Source organism: Melospiza georgiana, chromosome 5 (assembly GCF_028018845.1).
Source record: "Melospiza georgiana isolate bMelGeo1 chromosome 5, bMelGeo1.pri, whole genome shotgun sequence".
Classification (NCBI taxonomy): domain Eukaryota; kingdom Metazoa; phylum Chordata; class Aves; order Passeriformes; family Passerellidae; genus Melospiza; species Melospiza georgiana.
The window spans coordinates 11,007,071-11,026,387 of record NC_080434.1 but is presented as its reverse complement, the minus strand read 5'-3'; the positions used below and the strand labels follow the sequence as shown (position 1 = coordinate 11,026,387).

The 19,317-nt window shown below is 37.8% G+C and overlaps 1 protein-coding gene across 2 annotated transcripts in view; it reads right to left on the bottom strand.

Moving 5' to 3' along the window:
• Window positions 1-19,317, bottom strand: part of MARCHF1 (membrane associated ring-CH-type finger 1) — a 222,686-nt gene that overhangs the window by 16,970 nt on the left and 186,399 nt on the right. The window contains exons 4-6 of one of the 2 annotated variants that reach the window (XM_058023775.1): window positions 18,246-18,325; window positions 17,225-17,956; window positions 5,328-5,508 (exon numbers count right to left, since the gene is read on the bottom strand). In XM_058023775.1, the coding sequence (XP_057879758.1) occupies window positions 5,328-5,508; window positions 17,225-17,956; window positions 18,246-18,325 (993 nt within the window). The remainder of the gene's footprint in view (window positions 1-5,327; window positions 5,509-17,224; window positions 17,957-18,245; window positions 18,326-19,317) is intronic. The other variant, XM_058023776.1, reaches the window with a different exon arrangement.

Here is a 19,317-nt window from a genome sequence, read left to right as displayed (position 1 = left end):
TCAGCTCTAGTTTGTTCTTGTGGCAGAAAATGCAAGACAGCATTATTCTGTGAACTGCAGCATGCTGTCTATATACAGATAAATTAGCAGTAATGCTCTATTATCCTCAAAAATTAGGAATACAACTGTCTGAACAAAGTAGTCCCTTGCATCCCCAAGGCATCAAAATAGGATATAAGTGCTATAGAATCATTTTTACTTTACAAGCTTTAATATACACATTGTCCCTTGAGCCCAAAGTTATTTGCTATAATGACATGATAGCCAACAAGAAAGTAATAGCTTTGTGCCTTTGTGCATACTGGTGAAGTGCCTGACCCCACATATTGCAGGCAATTATTTGAGGCTGCTGATGTTTTGAGACAGTTCACTGGAAGAAAGATAACAGTGGAGCAGGTTGCCTTGGTGACACTATGTAGCTGCACCAGAAATCAAAGCAAAATGCAGGAGCTCCTTCTGTGTTGAGGACTGCAAAATACCCATCCAATTGGGTGAAAAGGGAACTAGTCCCACAGCAAGTCCTGTGCAATATTTGATACCACTTCTTATCACGGGCATTATTAGAAAACCACGGACAAAGGCAGGTGGTTCACAGCTCACAGCCCAGGGCAGTAGGAATTGAACAGCAAGCAGTGGGGTAATGACTGCCCAACAGTTCGGGGCTTTTTCTTGTGAGACTCTTCTGGTCACGCCTGGATCTGAGAGTTTACTCTGGCTAAAGCAGTTTCTAATGGCCAGCATTTTGATTTCAGAGCAGGATATCACAGAAATTTCACTGCAGGTCCTATGACTTTTGGCAGTTATCACCATACTCTTAAAAAAGACATGTAAATATGAATTCCAAGCTACTATTGAATCAAAAGTAAAAAAACATCCTTAACATATTTTGCCATCAGTGAATGTTTTAGGCATACTATGAGGTTTTTTTATATCAGCATATAACCAAATACAGCATACAAGAGGCATAAACACTTAGAAGATAAATATACACATTCAAATTAAATAAGACTAAGTTTATTTCATGATCAGCATTCTCTTTGCTTCTGTTTAATTTAATAGAAACATATCACTCTGTACTAAAAGAACATTCTCAGTCCTCTATTTTTAAAAAAAGGCATAAAATCAGATACTCTTTCTATCAGAAAGAAAATTAACCTCAAGTGCTACATGATGCTTCTGTAAACAAACAAAGTGACTTGCGCTTCCTTAATGACCAAGAGCAACCACATGGTAACAATGAGCAATATTGCTCATGCCTCACATAAATAAGACTTTATTTGTAAATCATTTCAAAAATAGAGCTGGGAGAGAAAACAGACATCTCTGACACCACACAATAATCTGTTGGGATGGTGCATCAAAGTAAGACATCTCATCAGATACTAGATGTCTTAAATAGATAGCAAAATTTAAATATGAAAAGTATTTTGAAGTCTAGCAAGGCACTGCTGAGAATCTCCATTTAAAGACTTTTTTTGTTGAGCTTTCTTTTAATTTGACACTTTAATCCACTTCATTCTAACTGTATTTTCATTCAATTCCTGTTTTGACTAGTCTTCAAACACCAAATTCAAGAGATATGAAATGCAGGTGTTAATATCTAGGAGTGCATCTTTTTTAAAGAAGTGCTTTTCTCAGGTTTAAGCTATTTCCTGATAGAGCTCAATAAGGAACTCACACAAGCTTCCTAACACTTCCTAATTCCTTCTGTGATAAAGTCACCTTTTAAATTCTGCATCATGGATTGCAGATGCTGAGAGGCAAAGCATACAAATGTAACTGTATTATTTATAATGACAGACAGATGTAACAGAGACCATGAGAAATAAATAAAAAACACTAAGCAATGCTTAATATTTAATCTCTGTATTTATCTTGAGCTGAAGTAATTAGACCTGTCCAAATATACGAAACACTTGCAATGTCTGTTGATCGATGCTTAAAAGGATTACCTCAATGCAAAGACTCACTAAAATGATTAAACTCAGTTTTATTTGATGTCTGGTGCTTTCAGGGATTCTCTAATTAAATAACTGTCACACATTGGCACAAACCTATTGACTTAATACTGATTATCTTAATTTATGTTAGCTTTCTATGTTCTACATTGTCACTTATGGGTGCTAACGGATATGGCATGATATTCCAAAAAGATTGTGGTATAAAACCTTAGACTTTGACAAAAAAATCTGTTATGAAACATTGAAGGTGCATGAAGGGCTGAGGTATAAATAAAGATGGTAATTCATTTTTGAATAAATAATTTATTTTATATTTAAATCATGCTTTTGTGATTCTGCAAAATGCCAAACTATAGATTGCTGTAATTAAGTTTGATAGTCTGTAATTTTTTTCCCTTCAGGAGGCCAGCAGTAGGAATTTTACAAAGACATAATGACAAAATTCATCATAATGAAACAATGCACAGACAGGAACCAAATTTTAGAATGTTGTATAATAAGTGATGAGAGATATTAAAAACAAAAAATCAGAACTGGTAAAGAGATGTGACCCTTCCACTTGTAGAATGTCACTTCAAATCCAGGTCTAATGGCCATGGAAATTGCATCATCTGAAGCTGGACAGAAACTCACTTCAGGGAAAATAATTTCCTTTGTTTTTTTAAATAAATGAGTCTCTTATGGAATTGAATAGGCACTCCTTTTTTGAAACAAAACATATGGTCTTCTGTTTAGGATGCATGGAAAAGTAATCTGTTTTCAGAATTCCTCAAAGCTTATTAGCAAAATTAATAACTTTTTTGAGGTCAATTTTGCTGTTCCAATTGGCATCCAACAAAGTTGACAAGGACTGTGTTGTTTTCAGATACATAATGTCCCATCGTGCCAAGGGGATTCCAGAAGTTCAGAAATTTTGATTCACTGCTGACAGCCCAGACTTAGGGGACTGAAGGCTCCTGAGGTCTAGTACAGAACCAAGCTTTAGCAAAACCCAAAGCTTTCAAGGTCTGGAAATCCCAGAGCCAGTAGTGTTTTTCAGATCCTGCATCAAGGAGACAGGATTGTGGGGAGCTGGTGTTAGGAGCTGCCTGTCCCACAGTATTTTGGTCACCACCCTTTGTGCCAGTCTTTTGAAAACATGTGCTCCCAAGGAACACCCCAAAACTGAGATTCTGGGCCTCATAAAAGCTGCCAAGAAATTTGACAGTCTTTCACTGGCACTTTCCACTTCCGCAAAATATATAAGTTCTGACAAAAAAATCCTAAACAAAACAGTTTCAGTGATTTTTATAAAGGATGTTTGGGTGGAAATTTGCAAGTCAGCTCTACTCATATGTCAGGTCTCATGATCACTTTTTCCTCCCTTACCTTGGTTTTGCTACAGCTGTCAAAATACTTGGTTTGCAAAACAGCTTCTCATAAACTGTTAAGTGTTTCATAAATTCATGAACAATGGTGATGATAGTGCTCACACTTAGTAAGGAACACGTTTAATTAAATGTAACACATGAAGCGTGTCACAGTTGAATGCTGTAAATGCCAAAAGACAACTAATTTTAACTTTGAAATATTTGGGAGCTTTGGTTTCTGAAATGGGTGTGACTTATAAGAAAGGATTTATAGTTAGTGCTGGGTCCATTCTACACAAACAAATATTTGTTAGCATTGCATTTAAAGGGAAGAATGTTACCAGCACAGACTGCCAGGCAGATAAACTGCTTTTGAGTAGTGCTTCGAGCAGAAACAAAAATATCCTGCCTGAAAGAAGAGGTGAATCTTTTTTTATGCAGAAATCTAAACCATACCTGAGAACCAATGATAAACTGAATAAGGTGGCAATCATTCAATTAAGACATTGCAGACTTGTAGGAATTACACTACCACTCTAAAAGGGGGAGGAGATGTGACACTGACTACACACAGTTAAAAGTGCGTACTTCTGATATCAAATGATGCACATTTTTCACTCCTTTTCTCCTTGGTTGCTATAAATTTTGTTTCCCTTTTATAAAAGATGCTATATTATCTAACAAAACCAGCAAAAAGCTTTTGTTAAAAATACCAATATCTGTATATTCTCTTGAGAAAAGTAACTGTTGTGAGAGTACTTGTTAGATGTTAAAGCAATTTGGTTTGAAAATAGAACCATATAAACTAAAAAAAAAAATCCCAAAGAGATGCAACAGGCAGGGGTTTTTATACAATAATCTCATCCTGTCACATTAGCTAAAGTCAATATGCAATTACCAAAACTGAAATCAATATAATTGAGTTTTTAGCCATCTTTTTTTTTTCAATTTCTAGCATACATGGCCAGATCTACCTGGCATTTGAGAACTTTGTCTTTCCCTATAACAAGCTTTGCTTTCCAAATTAGTCCGAATTCTCTCTTCAGAAGTGGTTTATCACCATGGACTTAATAGAAAATTCCTCTGAATGGGAAGTGTGAAGAAATTCCATTGATTCCCCTTTCTCTGAACTACTGCTACCTGTGTAAGGCCAACAAAAACAAAATGTCTTTTGCCTTTAGAACCCTATATATAGGCATATGTTGGTCCAAAGCAATAGCTTTGGTACATGTTTTTCATGTAGAAATTTATTTTAAATCAAAACTTGCCCAGCTCCAGATTGACTCAAACTTCAAAGATTCAGCAAGACTCCAGAAGGATTAGAGCATTTTAAAATAAAAATTCCAAGAGAAGCTATCCACTCCAAAGAAAACAGAACCTACATATGTTTAATAAACTCTTCACCTTCCCTATACTGACAATCTGTGTAGCGTTTTATTGATTTGTCATAGAAAACAGATGAGTGCAGATAACACACATTTGACATTCAGGATGCAAAGTCACCCTGTCTTTTCAATTCCATTAACTAATTTTAAAGCAGAAGTGATTAATTTGCCCATGAGTGTCACAGCTACAACAGATGCAGCTAAATTGACTGTGTTACTTTATAACTGCTGTGTCCACATGGGTACAAGCATCATTCTCAACCAGAAGTTATGGGCTTCGTGTAAAAACTGCTGGGTGAACTGGACTGTGTCACTCAGGAGCAAAACATGAAAAGATTTCTTTCTGGCTTAAAAATATGCAGATGAACTTGTAACAAAAAGCTGAAGATAGAAAGTCTAAACCAAAAGACTATTATTTGTGCATTTATATTGTATGTGTGAAGAAAGTGAGTCTTCAGTCAAATCCTCTGCTGCTGAAAATCACCCAGCTTATATGTAAGAATAAAATCACCGTGACCGATTACCAACAGCAAACACAAAGCCATTCTGGACAGATGTTTCTTTAACTGCAATTTGCACAGCCATCCTGGAGCGCTGAGCCCTGAGGATAACCAAACTCCAGAGCAGCCTACCTTGCGGAGGGGCTTGAGCTTGGTCTCCATGATGAAGTCGTACTTGCAGAGCTCGCAGCAGCGCGTGTCCGAGCTCTTGATCCACTGGTGCAGGCAGGCCTGGTGCACAAAGCGCAGGGTGCCCGTGCAGCGGCACGGCGTGATGAGGGGGCTCTCATCATCTCCCTCACAGTGACAGATCCTGACAGGAAGGACAGCAAGAGTGAGTCAGCCAACCTGCCAACCAGCAGGGCACAGGCACTGGCTTATTTACACTGCTTTCTCATCTTCAGGCTTGACATTCAAAAGGTGCCAGGTATATGACCTTTCAGATGGAGGCCCAGGAACACACTCCTTGTTCCTTTCTGCCATTTAGCAGCCTCTCTTCATTTAGTTATTATTTCTCTTTGAATTTGCTACATGGTCTGAGAATGAATCAATAGAAATAACAGCTTTTCCCTTTTATGCATGGCAAAACCTTTAAGACAAATACCAGAGCAGAATAGTCCTTGGTCTGTAAGTAATGCCAATAAATCCCTCAAAGGTAGAGAAATCTAACCCAAGCTGAAAATATCCAGCATGTGAAGTGCAAAAGTTTCTAGGATATTTCTCTGGAGGTACACAGTTAAAGAATCAGAGAACTGTTTTGAGTACTCTGGAGTCATGCATATGGCACAGCGCGTACATACATGCACACTTTTTAGGAGGCAGGTATTGAAAAGTCATGATAATTTTTTTTATTCCTCACTGTCCCTTTTAGGCAGACAGCTGCATTATTTGAGAAAACAAAAACTACTCTGTAAGCAGGCCCTAAGACAGAGGCTGGTCCTAGAACTGTTTTACCTTACAATGGGATACAGAGCTTTGTATGTTTTGGTTTTGCATAAAGTGATCAGTGCTCTAATATCATCATCTAAAGGGCTTCTTCTGTGACACATGTCCAAGTGTCCTGCTGATTTTCCCCTCTTCTAAACAATCGCATGATCATATCAGGAAAATATTCACCCATCAAAAACAATGTCAGATTTATTGGCAACCATTTCTTTGAAGGCAGAGAGAGCTTTACAGAGAGCAGAAGGCTTAACCAAACACCTGAGGTTAGGGAGGTTCACCTCAATGAAGACTAATTCCCTCCCATCCCCAGCCTAGAAAAACACAACAAAGCACCCAAGGTCTAATGAGTGCATTAAGTGTCAAGCTGGCACGCAAGTGAAAAAAAAAAAAAAGAAGAAAAAAGAAGTAAAAAATAAAAATCTGAAGCCTGAGAAATCCTATTTCAAAATAAAGAAGTAGCAGTAACAGCACAGATCCTGTTGTCACACAAATAAAGCTTAATACTTAGGAATGGCACCCTCAGATGGTGCAGATGCAGAAGTGTCTGAACACATCTAAGGAATAACTCACAATTTTACAGAGAAAACAGTGACTGCACCACCTCTGGGGTAGCAGAGCTTCAGGATAAGGTTGTCTTCCTACTGGGAAGATGGGTGACCTTTCTAAAGCAGGAGGTCCTGAGGCACGTCAGGAGGCAACCTGACAAAGATATCCCAGGAAAGACTGGCTGCTGCACAGCTCTGAGGCTGCCAAGCCTATAGGAGGGGAGCAGGAAATCCAATGTCTCTACGTGAAAGATCTACAGATCAAATCTGGCAGCTCCACTATTCTTCTACAGTGTAGCCCAGAGCCCTGAGAAAAATCTATGATAATGGGAAATCAGAACAAAGATGCTTTGCTGGACATACAAAAATAAAGAGACCCAAAAATTCCAACAGATAAATGAGCTCTGAATACCTGTCCACAAAAGCCAGGTTTCAATTTCTGCAGTGGCACTTGCACAGGATTTCATGCCTCACAGCAGTGAAGAGGAGAACAAATCACCCACAACTTCCTTCTTGCACATGTTGATTTTTTGAGACACATTTTACAGAAACTCAATTTACAGTCTTGTCTTTACTAATCCAGCTGAGTTAGGTGCATCAGTATCTTAGTTCTTAGATGGGAATTGCTTTTATGGTGATTTCTTACTGAGCCTCTAGCTTAAACAGAACTATATTTTCAAATAGTTATTTTTCTAACAAATGCATTCCCAACTGAGAGTTACATAAAAAACATAATTCTCTTTTTAAATTAAAACTATTCCCAAAAGGAAGAACAACATTCTTTGTTCATTTAAATTCAAGCCATACATAATTTATTTTACAGCCTTAGCATTTAAACTATTTAGAAATTAGACAACTATGCTATGGACCCAATAGCTTTTTTTCTACTACTGCCAAGATTGTTTAAAATTATTTTCAGAGCTAAAATACAAACCTAAAATTCCACTGAGATCTTCAAATAAAGTGACATTGCAAATTTGAAATGAATACAAATAATCCTTAGTAGAAATACTTCTATAGAAAAACTCTATATGCATTATACATTCTATTTGGGCTTTCCTTGTACATAAGTCACAAGCCAATTGTATGAACAACAGGGTGACACTAAGAACTTACAGTACGAATAAGCTCAAACTAAATATTCGAATGGCCTCTTCTAGCTTTATAACCATGAAATATGTAATGAGAATTAAAACAAACTTCACTAGGAATTAAAGTCCAGAGAAAATGACCAAAGGCATGGCTTTCATTAGCTTGCATGCTCTTTGGTCTCTTTGGTGCAATTTAACTCTTTGTTATTTGCTTACCCAGAAGAAATTAGCTTAAAAGATGATTGTGTACCTAAACTCATAGTGACAGTCTAAAAATTTTTGATGCCCAACAACCTGTGGTAACAGACTGTTGGCTAAAGGCTGAAACATCTTTTAAAGACTTGGAGCAGGCAACTTGCTCTGTCTTCCTCAGCCATTAGAATTAAACCACAATTTTGTGTGTCTTTGCTCTTTGATGTGTTCATCCATAATGCATATAATAATTGTCACAAATCAGAGAAAGCAAATTGTTAATGATGGTTTTGAGAAGTTTGTTGCGCAAACAGAATGGGGGTAGGGATATAAAGCACAGACATACCTGAACCATGTCTGAACCAAGCTGGAGGTGGAGAACTTTCATTCTAGCTTCCTGCTGTCAATGATCACAACTGTTTGAAACATTCATGCATTAAATTGATTATTTAGCTCACTGAACTTGTTCTGAGAATAAAATTTGTTCACATACTTCGGAAATTAACTGAATGGAAAAAACCCAAAACCACTCTCTATGATAAAGATAAATATATATAATTTGCTAAATCTATACTGATTTATTTACATTTTGTTGCACAGCACTGATCATTGTTAATAGCTTCAGTTTTAGCTGCTCAGACACACCTACAGAATTTACATACTCAACATTTTCTCAAAATTTTAGTCCTTTAGTAGATAAATGGCCTTTATTATAGAGAAATACCTTTGACTGTTTTTTTTTTTTCTGACAGCTTAGAGCTTTAAGGATTCCTGTCTATGAACAGGACCTTTCTTTTCCAGGGAAAAAACAAGCACAAGAGTCCAAAGGAGCTTTTGCTCTATGAATCATGTGTATACCAGAGATATATAAGCCATTAGATGATCTTCTGATTGTGATACACAAAATTTTGTGTGTGTATTTGTATGCACCTACAAACATATCTCTACACACTGAGATCACAGAATATCTGTATTTCTTTCAATAAAACTCACCATGAATCCTTATGAAACAATACTCTGGCAGTGCTGTCATCCTTATGCATAAGTTTTTGGTTTATATGTCATTATTTTAATTATCCAGCATATATTTTTCTAGCACAAAATTGTTTCTATTAGCTTCAGCAAACAGATGTACCAAACACAGAAATTAATGCTAACACTGTGCATACATGAGATGAAAAACAAAAAGCAAAAAAAAATCTTTGAAGGATGTTCTTAAACAGCAGGTTCACATATATAATGCAACAAATAAAGAAAAATATTTTTCAGGGAAAAAAACCCATAATGTTAAAACCGAAAACATCAGTATTTGTGATTTTTCATAATTCATATAAAAACTGTTGCAGAGCTCTTCTATGTTCCTTACAAAACATATTGCCACTACATATACATATATATAAACAAAAGGAATTTCTTATCAAATCAAAATGATGAGATGCAGCTAAAGAAAGCACTCAGAAGTGAGGCATCTTCAGAATATAGTGTTGTCATACTGTCTTAAATTCCATGACTATTAATTTCTTTCCCATGTTTTCCATGGCCCTGTTCCTTGCAAAAGATAAAATGCAGAAAGGCAAGTATGAAACCAGTCTACAACTTGCAGGCATTCCTAAGATCATTGGATTTTGGCTGATTTTCAGAAAATCAGCTAGAGTTATCTTGGATGCCCAACCATCACTTCTCATCAAATTAAGACTTGTTGTCTTCCATACAGAAAAACATTTCCATTTTCCCTACAGACAAACATAAGCTCAGTTTGAAAAGTCTAAAATCAGTATGGAACAAGGAGATCACTTGGAAAGCTTTCATGTTTTCCCAACAGTTATTTATTCTGGCAAAATCATGGCAATTGAAATTGCAATCTAGATGGTTAGCATCTAAGCAGCTTATTGCAGGAGATACAGGCAGATTCCAACAGATTTGTAGCTTTTTCTTCACATGCAGTTAACAGTTTTACTCTCATCAAAGAGAATAGCTGCTAATCTCCATCGTCACTGGAAACCCAGCAGTTTCCCTAACCTGTCATCCAGTAATCCACCTGAGTCTTTGGAAATTAAGCAAACAGGCTGATCCCTGTGCCTCTGTAGTGAAGTGGAAAACACACTTATTCTGCAGGAGTCCTGTGGGATTCAGTGCTCCACTGCTTCCCTGCCAGCAAGTGCTCCTCTGGGACAGCATCCACCCAGCTGATTCCCATGGATGTCTACTGCCAAAGGAAAGGGATGAAGAATAACAATCATCCAGCAGGTCCTTGCTGCTGCTGCAAGCCACACTGAGCACTCTGTCACCAGGAGCAGTGCTGGAGGGAAAGTGTTTGCAGTAATTCTGCATCACCAGAACTCTCTGTGGATCCCTCACTTGCAATTGCCCTCCCTATCTCAGTACCTGGTAAAACTGTTGAGGTTTTTTTGGCCATTACACATAGACCAAAGGTTTAGTACAGAAGCTTTTATAGACTTCCTTGAAAATACACAAGGTCAAATTTTACCCTCATTAACAAATGAAAAAGGTAGGGGAATGCCTCTGAGACTTTAAAAAATAGAAATGCCTATGGGGGCATGGGCATACTGATAATGATGTGCAATAATGTTTAAAGGCTAAAAATTATATAATTATGTAAAACCTGTATTGTTCCATAATTTTCTGGGAGCTGTACAGCTATATCCATGCTAACAAGCATTACAGTGAAATTGTAACAAATCTCTTGAAAAAAACCAGCTAGTGCTGAAACCTGGGGTATCTAGACCAGACCCATTCTGGTGGTGTTTCTTTGATTTGAAACTGATTTTAGACTGGACCAGTAATACACTCTGAGATAAATTCCTGGTGTGGTCTAAGCCATGGCAAAAGTAAGGTTGATCAGATGTGCCTCAAAAGCAGGCTCCTTATCTGAACTAATGGAGGCCCCCTCACTCACCAAATTAGGAGGAGCTACAGCCTTGTGACTGTGGCATGTTTACACCAACTGAGATGCAATTTATAGGCAAACTGAACTAAATAACACAGATGCCTAATAACCACACTGTCATTTTCTTGAAGATGGAAGAACACCAGTACAAAAGAAATACTTTGGAACTTTTAACAGATTTCCTTAATAAAAGAGATAAAGATTTTCTCCATATAAATATGCTCAAGAAAGATAATACCATACCTATTCCAGAAATATTTTTTGGTGACATATTATTGAAAATCTTGCCCTTCACTGGAAAGCAGATATGAACTCATAATGGTTAGGCAAAGAAAAATTTTTACTCTGTTTGATGGCTACATCTCATCACTGTATCTCATTGTTGCTAAAGGGAGCTTAGTCAGGAAGAAACAGCAGAGCTGAAAAATGTTGGAGCAAGTGAATCCCTGGATTTTATTTTTGGCTGTGGGGATTATTAGCTGCCAGCATGAAATGCCATGAGCTTCTAGGTTATCTTAATTGGACCAAAAGGATCCAATTTCCCAGAATTGCAAAAGGATGCACAAAATTGCTGTCACTACTGTTCAGTTTTTTCTTAGGAAAACTATTCTGTCCAAAAAAGGTCATTTTCTCCTTTGCCAATTTATAAATTCCTTACAGTACTTTTAGATAGTTAGAATCTAAAATAAAACAGCTTTATGAAGAATTCACAGCAAGTAATCGTCATTCACAAAAAGAATTTACAAAAATATGGAACTCTGCTTATGCGTGGTTCATCACTTGGGAAAAAAAAAGGTTAAATTCACAGAATATGTTCACCTTGCAATAGGCTATAGAGTGCCATGTTTCTCTTACTTTCATTTTACAGGCTTTTCTTTTTTTAAATCTCATTTCCATTCTTTCCACTTTTAAATCACAAAGTAATCTAAATGACAAATTGGTCTTCCTCTCCATTTAAACATGGTGCAAATGAGGCACATTAATTCTCCACACCAAATGTAATCCATTTATATCTCTTCCCTGTCACTCCTGCCCTTCCATTATGCTATACAGTCAGCTGTCTTTACCTGACTAGAGGAAAAAAACATTTTTAAAATGTTGCACCACACCAGTGGAATTTCATAAGAGCCTAGCTCATAAAGCTTTCTCTTCATTTCTGCAAAAGTGATGAGAATTTGTGAGAGCCCCAAGAGCAAACAACATTAGCGAAAGCACATAAATATTTTATTTTGTCGACATTTCTTGTCTTTCTATTAATCTTTCTTTATAGGTGATAAATAGGATATCTAAAGTTACAAGTAATTGCTGCCTCAGATGCATGGTTAGCACAAGAAACGTGTCTGACAAGATTTACTGCACTGAACAAGTTCAAAGAACTAGGGACTGCATCTCAAAACAGGATATCGATTTCCTCCCACCCACCTAGTGAAAATCAAAGCTTTAAGGAACTGAACTCCATACACAAAATATGCAAGCTTCAAGTATTTAATAATGGACCTTTAAAACCAAGGGTAACTTTCTAACAGGAGGCCGTGCCATTTCACTTATTTCCATTAAAAATAATAATAAGTTCTGAAAGAAACAAGCAGAAAGAAGGACTCAGTTCTCCCCCAGACAAGTGAGCCTAATCACAACAAAGACATACTTGCCTTACTTTGGCTCTCCTTGCATCCTTGTGAAGCGCGGAGAGCTTCCAAAAGAGACTGCAGAACCAGATGGCTGAAGAGGTGACAGATGGGGATTTGAACCATCAGGCAGATAATAGAATTAACCAGAATTTCATATTGCTGCAAAGACTGATGAGCCACCAGACCATCAAGCAGAGGAGGAGATTCCTCAAAAAGCAGGAGATCCCTATCAAAAAGTCACTTTGCAAAAAATAAAGCTCTGAACAGGAAAGTAAGCAGCAGTCACAGGTATGGTTATTTTTGAGAAAGGGGTGAGGAATCTACATGCAGGACAAGATTCAGAGACTTAGCTCCTAACATGCTGAGATCACAAGGTACACACTAACATCCAGGTTAAAAACTCTCCAGTCAACCACCACCGTCTGGAAGTGGAGCACATTCCATTTTAGAAGATTTTAGAAGACTCTGGATGGTACTTCAAGTCTACATGTTCTGCATTACAGTTTCTTAACTGGATCCAACATCAAGGTTTCAGCATAAGTATTTAGAATGAGTGTTAAAATTCAGCAGTAGAATTTGAACCCATATATCTATCTTCTATATATCTATCTTCAACTTTCTGTTTTTTCTTGCTCAAGGACTTATTTCCTACCAACCACCTTTCTGTCTTCTCATCTCATGAGCACTCTTCTACCTGAATATTTCAGAATGTAAGTAATTTAATGAAAAAACACATTTTCTTGCACGTCCTACTAAATAACATTAAGAAAAACCCTGCTGAAACACTTGATTTCACAAGAGAAAACTACATAATCATATTGCCTCTTGTCAGGTGCAGTATATAGTATTTCTTCCCATCTATAATTGTGCTAACACAGAAAAATGGCCATATTAGTATTTTCCTACATTTTTAATGGCCTTTTAGTTAACACACCAGATTTTGAAAACTGTTTTTTAAAAATTATGCTTGAAATATACTCTGCAGATCTCATGAGTCAACCTCATAATCTTCTTTACTTCTCCCCTTCCTTACTGTTGTGCCCTATTCCTCAAATGAGAGCCTGCCATTATCCCTGACTGCAGAAAGTCATTCAGAGTTCATTCAACAAAATCAAAATTTGACTTCCAGTAAGCCTCTTTTTTTCAAAGTGAGAAACTCCACTTTATTTAAGTGCATGTGTTTTTGCTGAAATGACTGAATCAGCAGTACAAAAAGACTGTACACCAAACCCTAACTAGTTAAACAGAAAATATCTTTCAACTATATCATCAATAATAAAAATACCACAAGAGATATTCAGAATCAATACACAAAGCACTTATGATACACTATGGTAATATCAACTACTCAATTTTCTTTTCTTAGTGATTTCCATGTGAAAATCCATGGGACTAACTTCTCACAATCCATTCACTTTGTCATATCCAATTCACAGCTGTTTAGTTTGGGGAGATTATCCACACACAGACCAAAGAAAGCTGCTTCTGAGGCTGTGCCTCAAGCCATGGCAAATTCCTGGATAAGGTAAAGAAAATGAAGAAAATCTCAGGCACAGAGCAACTTAGGAAAAGGAGCATCTAACTTCATGATTTCGAAAGCCTAACCTGTGAATCTTTAAATAAAGAAAAAATTAAATTAGGTGCCAAAACAACTCAGCACAGCCAGAACTTGTGGTATCTCAGAAGAAGAAATCTTGGCTCCTAATGGACTTCAGGAGAAAGTAGTTGTCCAGGGAAGAGACGGCAAAGGTCAGGATTGATGCCATGACATTTCTTCAGCAGTTTGGAAAGAATCAGTGACACTAGAAGGGCAAATAATTCCCTGAAGTGACCAAGAGGTTCCCCTTAGACTAGCTGAAGAACATATTGCACAATGGTACTGTACTTTATCTGACTAAAATGTGCTTATACTGGAATTGAGTGTGCACTGTCACATTCCAGCTCATGCTGATAAATGCAGAGTGAAGAAATTGTCAGCAATCCATGAGGCAATGAAGGAAAAAAGTTGCCTACCCAGGAACTGAAAGACAAAATAACTGTTGCCAAGAGAAGTTTATGATCCCTGTTCCTTTGCTATTTCCACACAATACTATTTAGGTGAGGGCCAGTCCTCTCAGCCAGTGCTGTCATATCCACTAAAAGATATGAATAGCTAGGATGAAAAGCTTGAAGAAACCCCCCAGGAAAAAAAAATTTCCACATCACAAACAGTGACTATGCTAACCTAGTCTTAGCATAAACAAAACCACCCTCTTTGTTCTATACCTCATGCAGAAAAATGAGGAGTATATGTGCACATCTACATTGACAGACAATTACTTATTCAGGTTTTGTTTCAGATTGGAGGCTGCGAATTTTTAAAAGAAAACATACCACAGATCACAAATCAATGAAGTGCATGGACATGTCCCAAGAAACAGAAACTGCAGTGTGTTCTGAATTTGTGGTAAAAACAGGTCTTCCTTTTTCTTCAGCTGTCTACAAACTGATTAAGTAAGACAACTTATCAGCTATAAAAAATTAACAGGCTTTTGATTTTGCTATGTTTTTCCTAGATATATTACAGTCATTATGATACATCTGATAATGACAACAACAAAAAAATGGTATTATCCCTGACACAGAAAAATGTGTTTCTGACTGGCTTGAGAAATTTTGCAGAACAGGTCTCATCATCAATCATATTAAGTTTAATGCTGGTTGTTCAAAGAACATCTTCACTGATACTGAGCCTTAGGGTACAACCTATCAAAATTTTTCAACTTTCCTCAACTAAATAAGAGCCTGGCTGAAAAGTCTGCATGCACATCCAAAACGTCCATCCTTGAACCAAGCTCCAAGTCTTGCAAAAAGTGCCTGAAAAATTATAATGAAATTCAGTGGTTTGAGAAGACAAATAAAAGACTGGGATTCACTTTTCATCTGAAAGCAAATTCTAAGTTTGGTGACTTGGGGAACGGCTAAGACTAATCTACATAATGCATTTACAGAACATGTATATGTATATATGTATATACATATATAGAGATATACACACACACACATATATATATATAGTATGTGTGTGTATATCTATATACTCACACACACGTTCATTTATTTATTTATTTGTGTAATTTTTACTACAGTATAATGAAGTCCATTATGAAGATCCATGCTGAAGTGGATTTTCTCAAATTTTGGGTAGCTCATTTACCAAATGACCTGTTATGTATGTACTGCCTGTACCACACTGGATCTTCAATCTGGGTAGTTCAGAAATAGAAAACAACACTGAGGCTGTTGTAGTTACCTGTGTGCATCTCTGCATCATACCTTGTAAATAAATTTCAATAACATGGTTTACCATTGTTGCTGTTTCTCTGCATTTCCATAAGGCAGAGAGAACCCAAGCCTGGTCCAAATACATAAACTCAAGCACAAACACAGCTGGACTTTGAAGAGCTTTAAATTATTAAGACAGACAATGGACAAACAGTGGAAAAGTGTGGCGGTGCTTGATAAGTATAAAAAGGAGTGCATAGCCCTAGCTGGGTTAGTAATGGCTTATATCTTCTGCTGCAAAAACCCCCACAAAATACCTGCATATTACCTTTTCTCTTTTCAGAAATAAGATCTTTGCAGTGTTTCACTAAGTTAAAGCATACTGTAAGACTGCATGATGTGGCATCATGAACTTCCTCATCCTCTGTTTACATTTCCACACAAATTCTTCCCAGCAAAGAAAAGTGAGAAGTTTTGGGTGACCATATGATGAAACTAAGCCAGATTGTCACTTTGTAGATGAGAGCCAATGCTGGCTCACAAGCTTGGTGAGGGAGAAAAAAAGGAAATACTTGTTTCAGTTCTGTTAGACTTACGGGATGGTGCATTTTTATTTACCACTGAAGTAAGTAACTCAAGTGTTCCCAGCTGTGTACTCCAAATTTGGATGTTAGCCCAGAAGCGGCGAGCTTCATCTCATTTCCAGGGTAAAATGCTCACCTTCTGGTTGCATGCTTCACACCAAGGCATCAGACTGTCAGAGGCCTGCAATTCTGAACTAAAGAGAACTCTTGGTGTTGCTTATTCTTTCCCAAAACTTATTTTACTGCTTATTCTGCACAATCACCCTTTGTACCATTCAATCCTTGAGAGGGGTGACTGAACTAACAGCCCATACACATTCACAGTGTGGAGGTGTTTGGCAGTGCAAAATCACAGACAAATTATGCCCTGCTAGAGACAATGTTCTCCAGGCACCATCCACTGGCTTCCTGAGACAATGGCAACTCTAAGACCATAAATTAATTTCATATAAGTCATTGCAATATTACATAGGGGGACCAAATCTGGATTTGAGCTGATCACTTAAGGAGGAAAAGCTCCATATCCCATTGTATTGAGCTATCTGTCATCCTGCTCCATTCTCTGCCTCCAGCTGGAGATTTAAAAAAAACCCAATACTCTGCCAGAGGACAGAGTGGGTCCATCTTCATGGAGCAAAGACAAACATTTGATTCCTTTTTAAGATTATTCTTTTTAAATAAGGGAAGTATCTCTTCACATTGAGATATGCTAACTTCTCTGTATCAAAGGTTCTTTGTTATTTCCTGTGGCCTGCCCAGCCTAATTTATTACTGAGAAATAGTGACAGAAAGCAGTCAAGGGAAAGGCACTCCGACCGTGGCAGGGAGAAACTCCTCCTAAGAACGTTAAATCCTTCTTATTAGGGACTAACCTGCATACTTCTAAATCATCAGACCAGTCATCATACAACACTGGAGGCTTCTGAGCAGCATGAGGCACCGTGGGCCCTGCCCCAGCAGGTGCCCCATGATCTGGGGCAGCCAGAGCATCACTGCCAGAGCCTGCCTCTGCAAAGGAGTCCTTGGTGTGCCTAAGGAAAGGCACAGGCTGCCGGTCTCTGTGGGAGCTTTTCCCTTTGCTTTTCCCACATTTTCTTGAGGAAATCCTTGCATCCTGAGATGATGCTGAAGACTGTGATTCCTTAAGCCTCGAAATTCTTCGGCGGTGATTTAAAGTAGGATTCTCAGGGTCAGACACCTCTTGTTTCTCTTTTCCCATTGTCCCCAAGGTGACAAGTTCAACAGCATTACCGTTTGAAGACCCATCCTGGTTACTGCATGATCTATTATTTCTTCTCCCTCTCCTGGCCATCCTGGCCTTTTCTCTTGCTCTCCTCCTAGCCTGAGCCCACTGACTCTCATCCGAAGATGATGATGAATCAGATGCATTCCAGCTGGATCTCGGAGGCTCAGGATGCAATTTACAGTTTCTCCCCTTTCCTTGCTTTTCTGTGTGCTCACCATTGTCTCCAGTCTCTTTTTTCCGCCTAAACCTTCGTTTTATGAGTTTCTTACCACCCAGCTCCCTATTAGAAGGGGCCAGCACCATGACAGGGGTTGCATGCTCAAGCTCATCTTCTGACAAATCATGCAAGGTAGTAGATCTAGACAAAGCAGTAAGCAAAGGAAAGGGATGGAAATGGGAAGGGTGGTGGAAAGAGAAATCACACAGAGAAAAAAAAAGAATGAGAATGAGAACATGAATTTTAATACAAAAACATGAGACTAAAACACAAAAACAAAACCAAAACAAAGAGAGATCAAAAGAAAACTAAAGTCTATGTCAATTATGAATACGTTAAGCAGAAGCAAGAGCTACATAGCTGCATAATATTTAATAAAAGCAACTAACAAGTATCAGCCAGATGAGAGTATATTTTTCTCAGCACGTACCTACAAATGTCCTGAGTGGAGGGGCAGACAGATAACCGAGACTGACTCCTGGGAGCTGTTCCTGTTGTAGGACTGCTTGCCTGTTGAAATAAGTTAGACAGTTTGGAATCTTTGTCCATGAAATACATTGCAGATATTTTACTGCTTTGCCACATGATCACAAAATTAAAACAACTGTTTCTGCTGTTCATAGTGCGCTGTTGAACACATAGAAGCTGGCAAAATACAGGAAGCTTGAACAAAAGTGAAACCAATTTGTGGAACTAGGTACGACTGAAGTGTTTGAGCTCTTATTCGCTCATGACTACTTTTTGTCACTGTTTGAGGAAGCAGCTTTCAGCATTTGAATTTTCATTTGGCTCTACTGTAAATGTCTGAAGGGAAAATGTCTGATTTTCTTTTGTGCAGTCAACCAACCATGATGATGCCTTTCCAAATCACGTGAAGTGCATCTGCGATACATTTAGTGATGAAGAACCCAAAGTTAACTTAGGTTGAATGGACTGATGAAACAGCAGGAAGAATAGAGTGTGTTTTAAAACGTTTTCAAGGCAATCAGATCTTCTAGAAAAGCTGAAAATGTTAAGCTGAGATGAGCCAGAAAAATTCAAAGTGCAGGCTGCATCTCTACAGAGCTGATCACATTCTCAAACAGCAGAAGAGATATAAAAATGTTTCGTATGTGACATTTTGCTCATAAGGTTGTTGCTACAAACTGCAGATTCAGTTACCCAATACTTTCACTGAAAACATATTTTGATGGTGTTAGCAGCACACCATTTCAATCTGCCTTGCTATCAACTGACAGCAGAACTCCATGGAATCCAAATGTAAATCCAAGGCATTGTGATTCTTCAGGATCCCTCACAAGACACAGTATTGTGGGAAGTGGGTTCAATACAAATCACTAAGGCTGTGACCTTCCTGCAGCTGATCAGGGCTATTGGCTTTTACTATTCAACCCCATCCAGCCCATTGTGATCACTTCCAAATGCAGACAAAATACTACATGCCTCACAATTCCACAAGATCGAGCACCAGATGCAAGGGAAGGATGACTATTAAGAAAGAG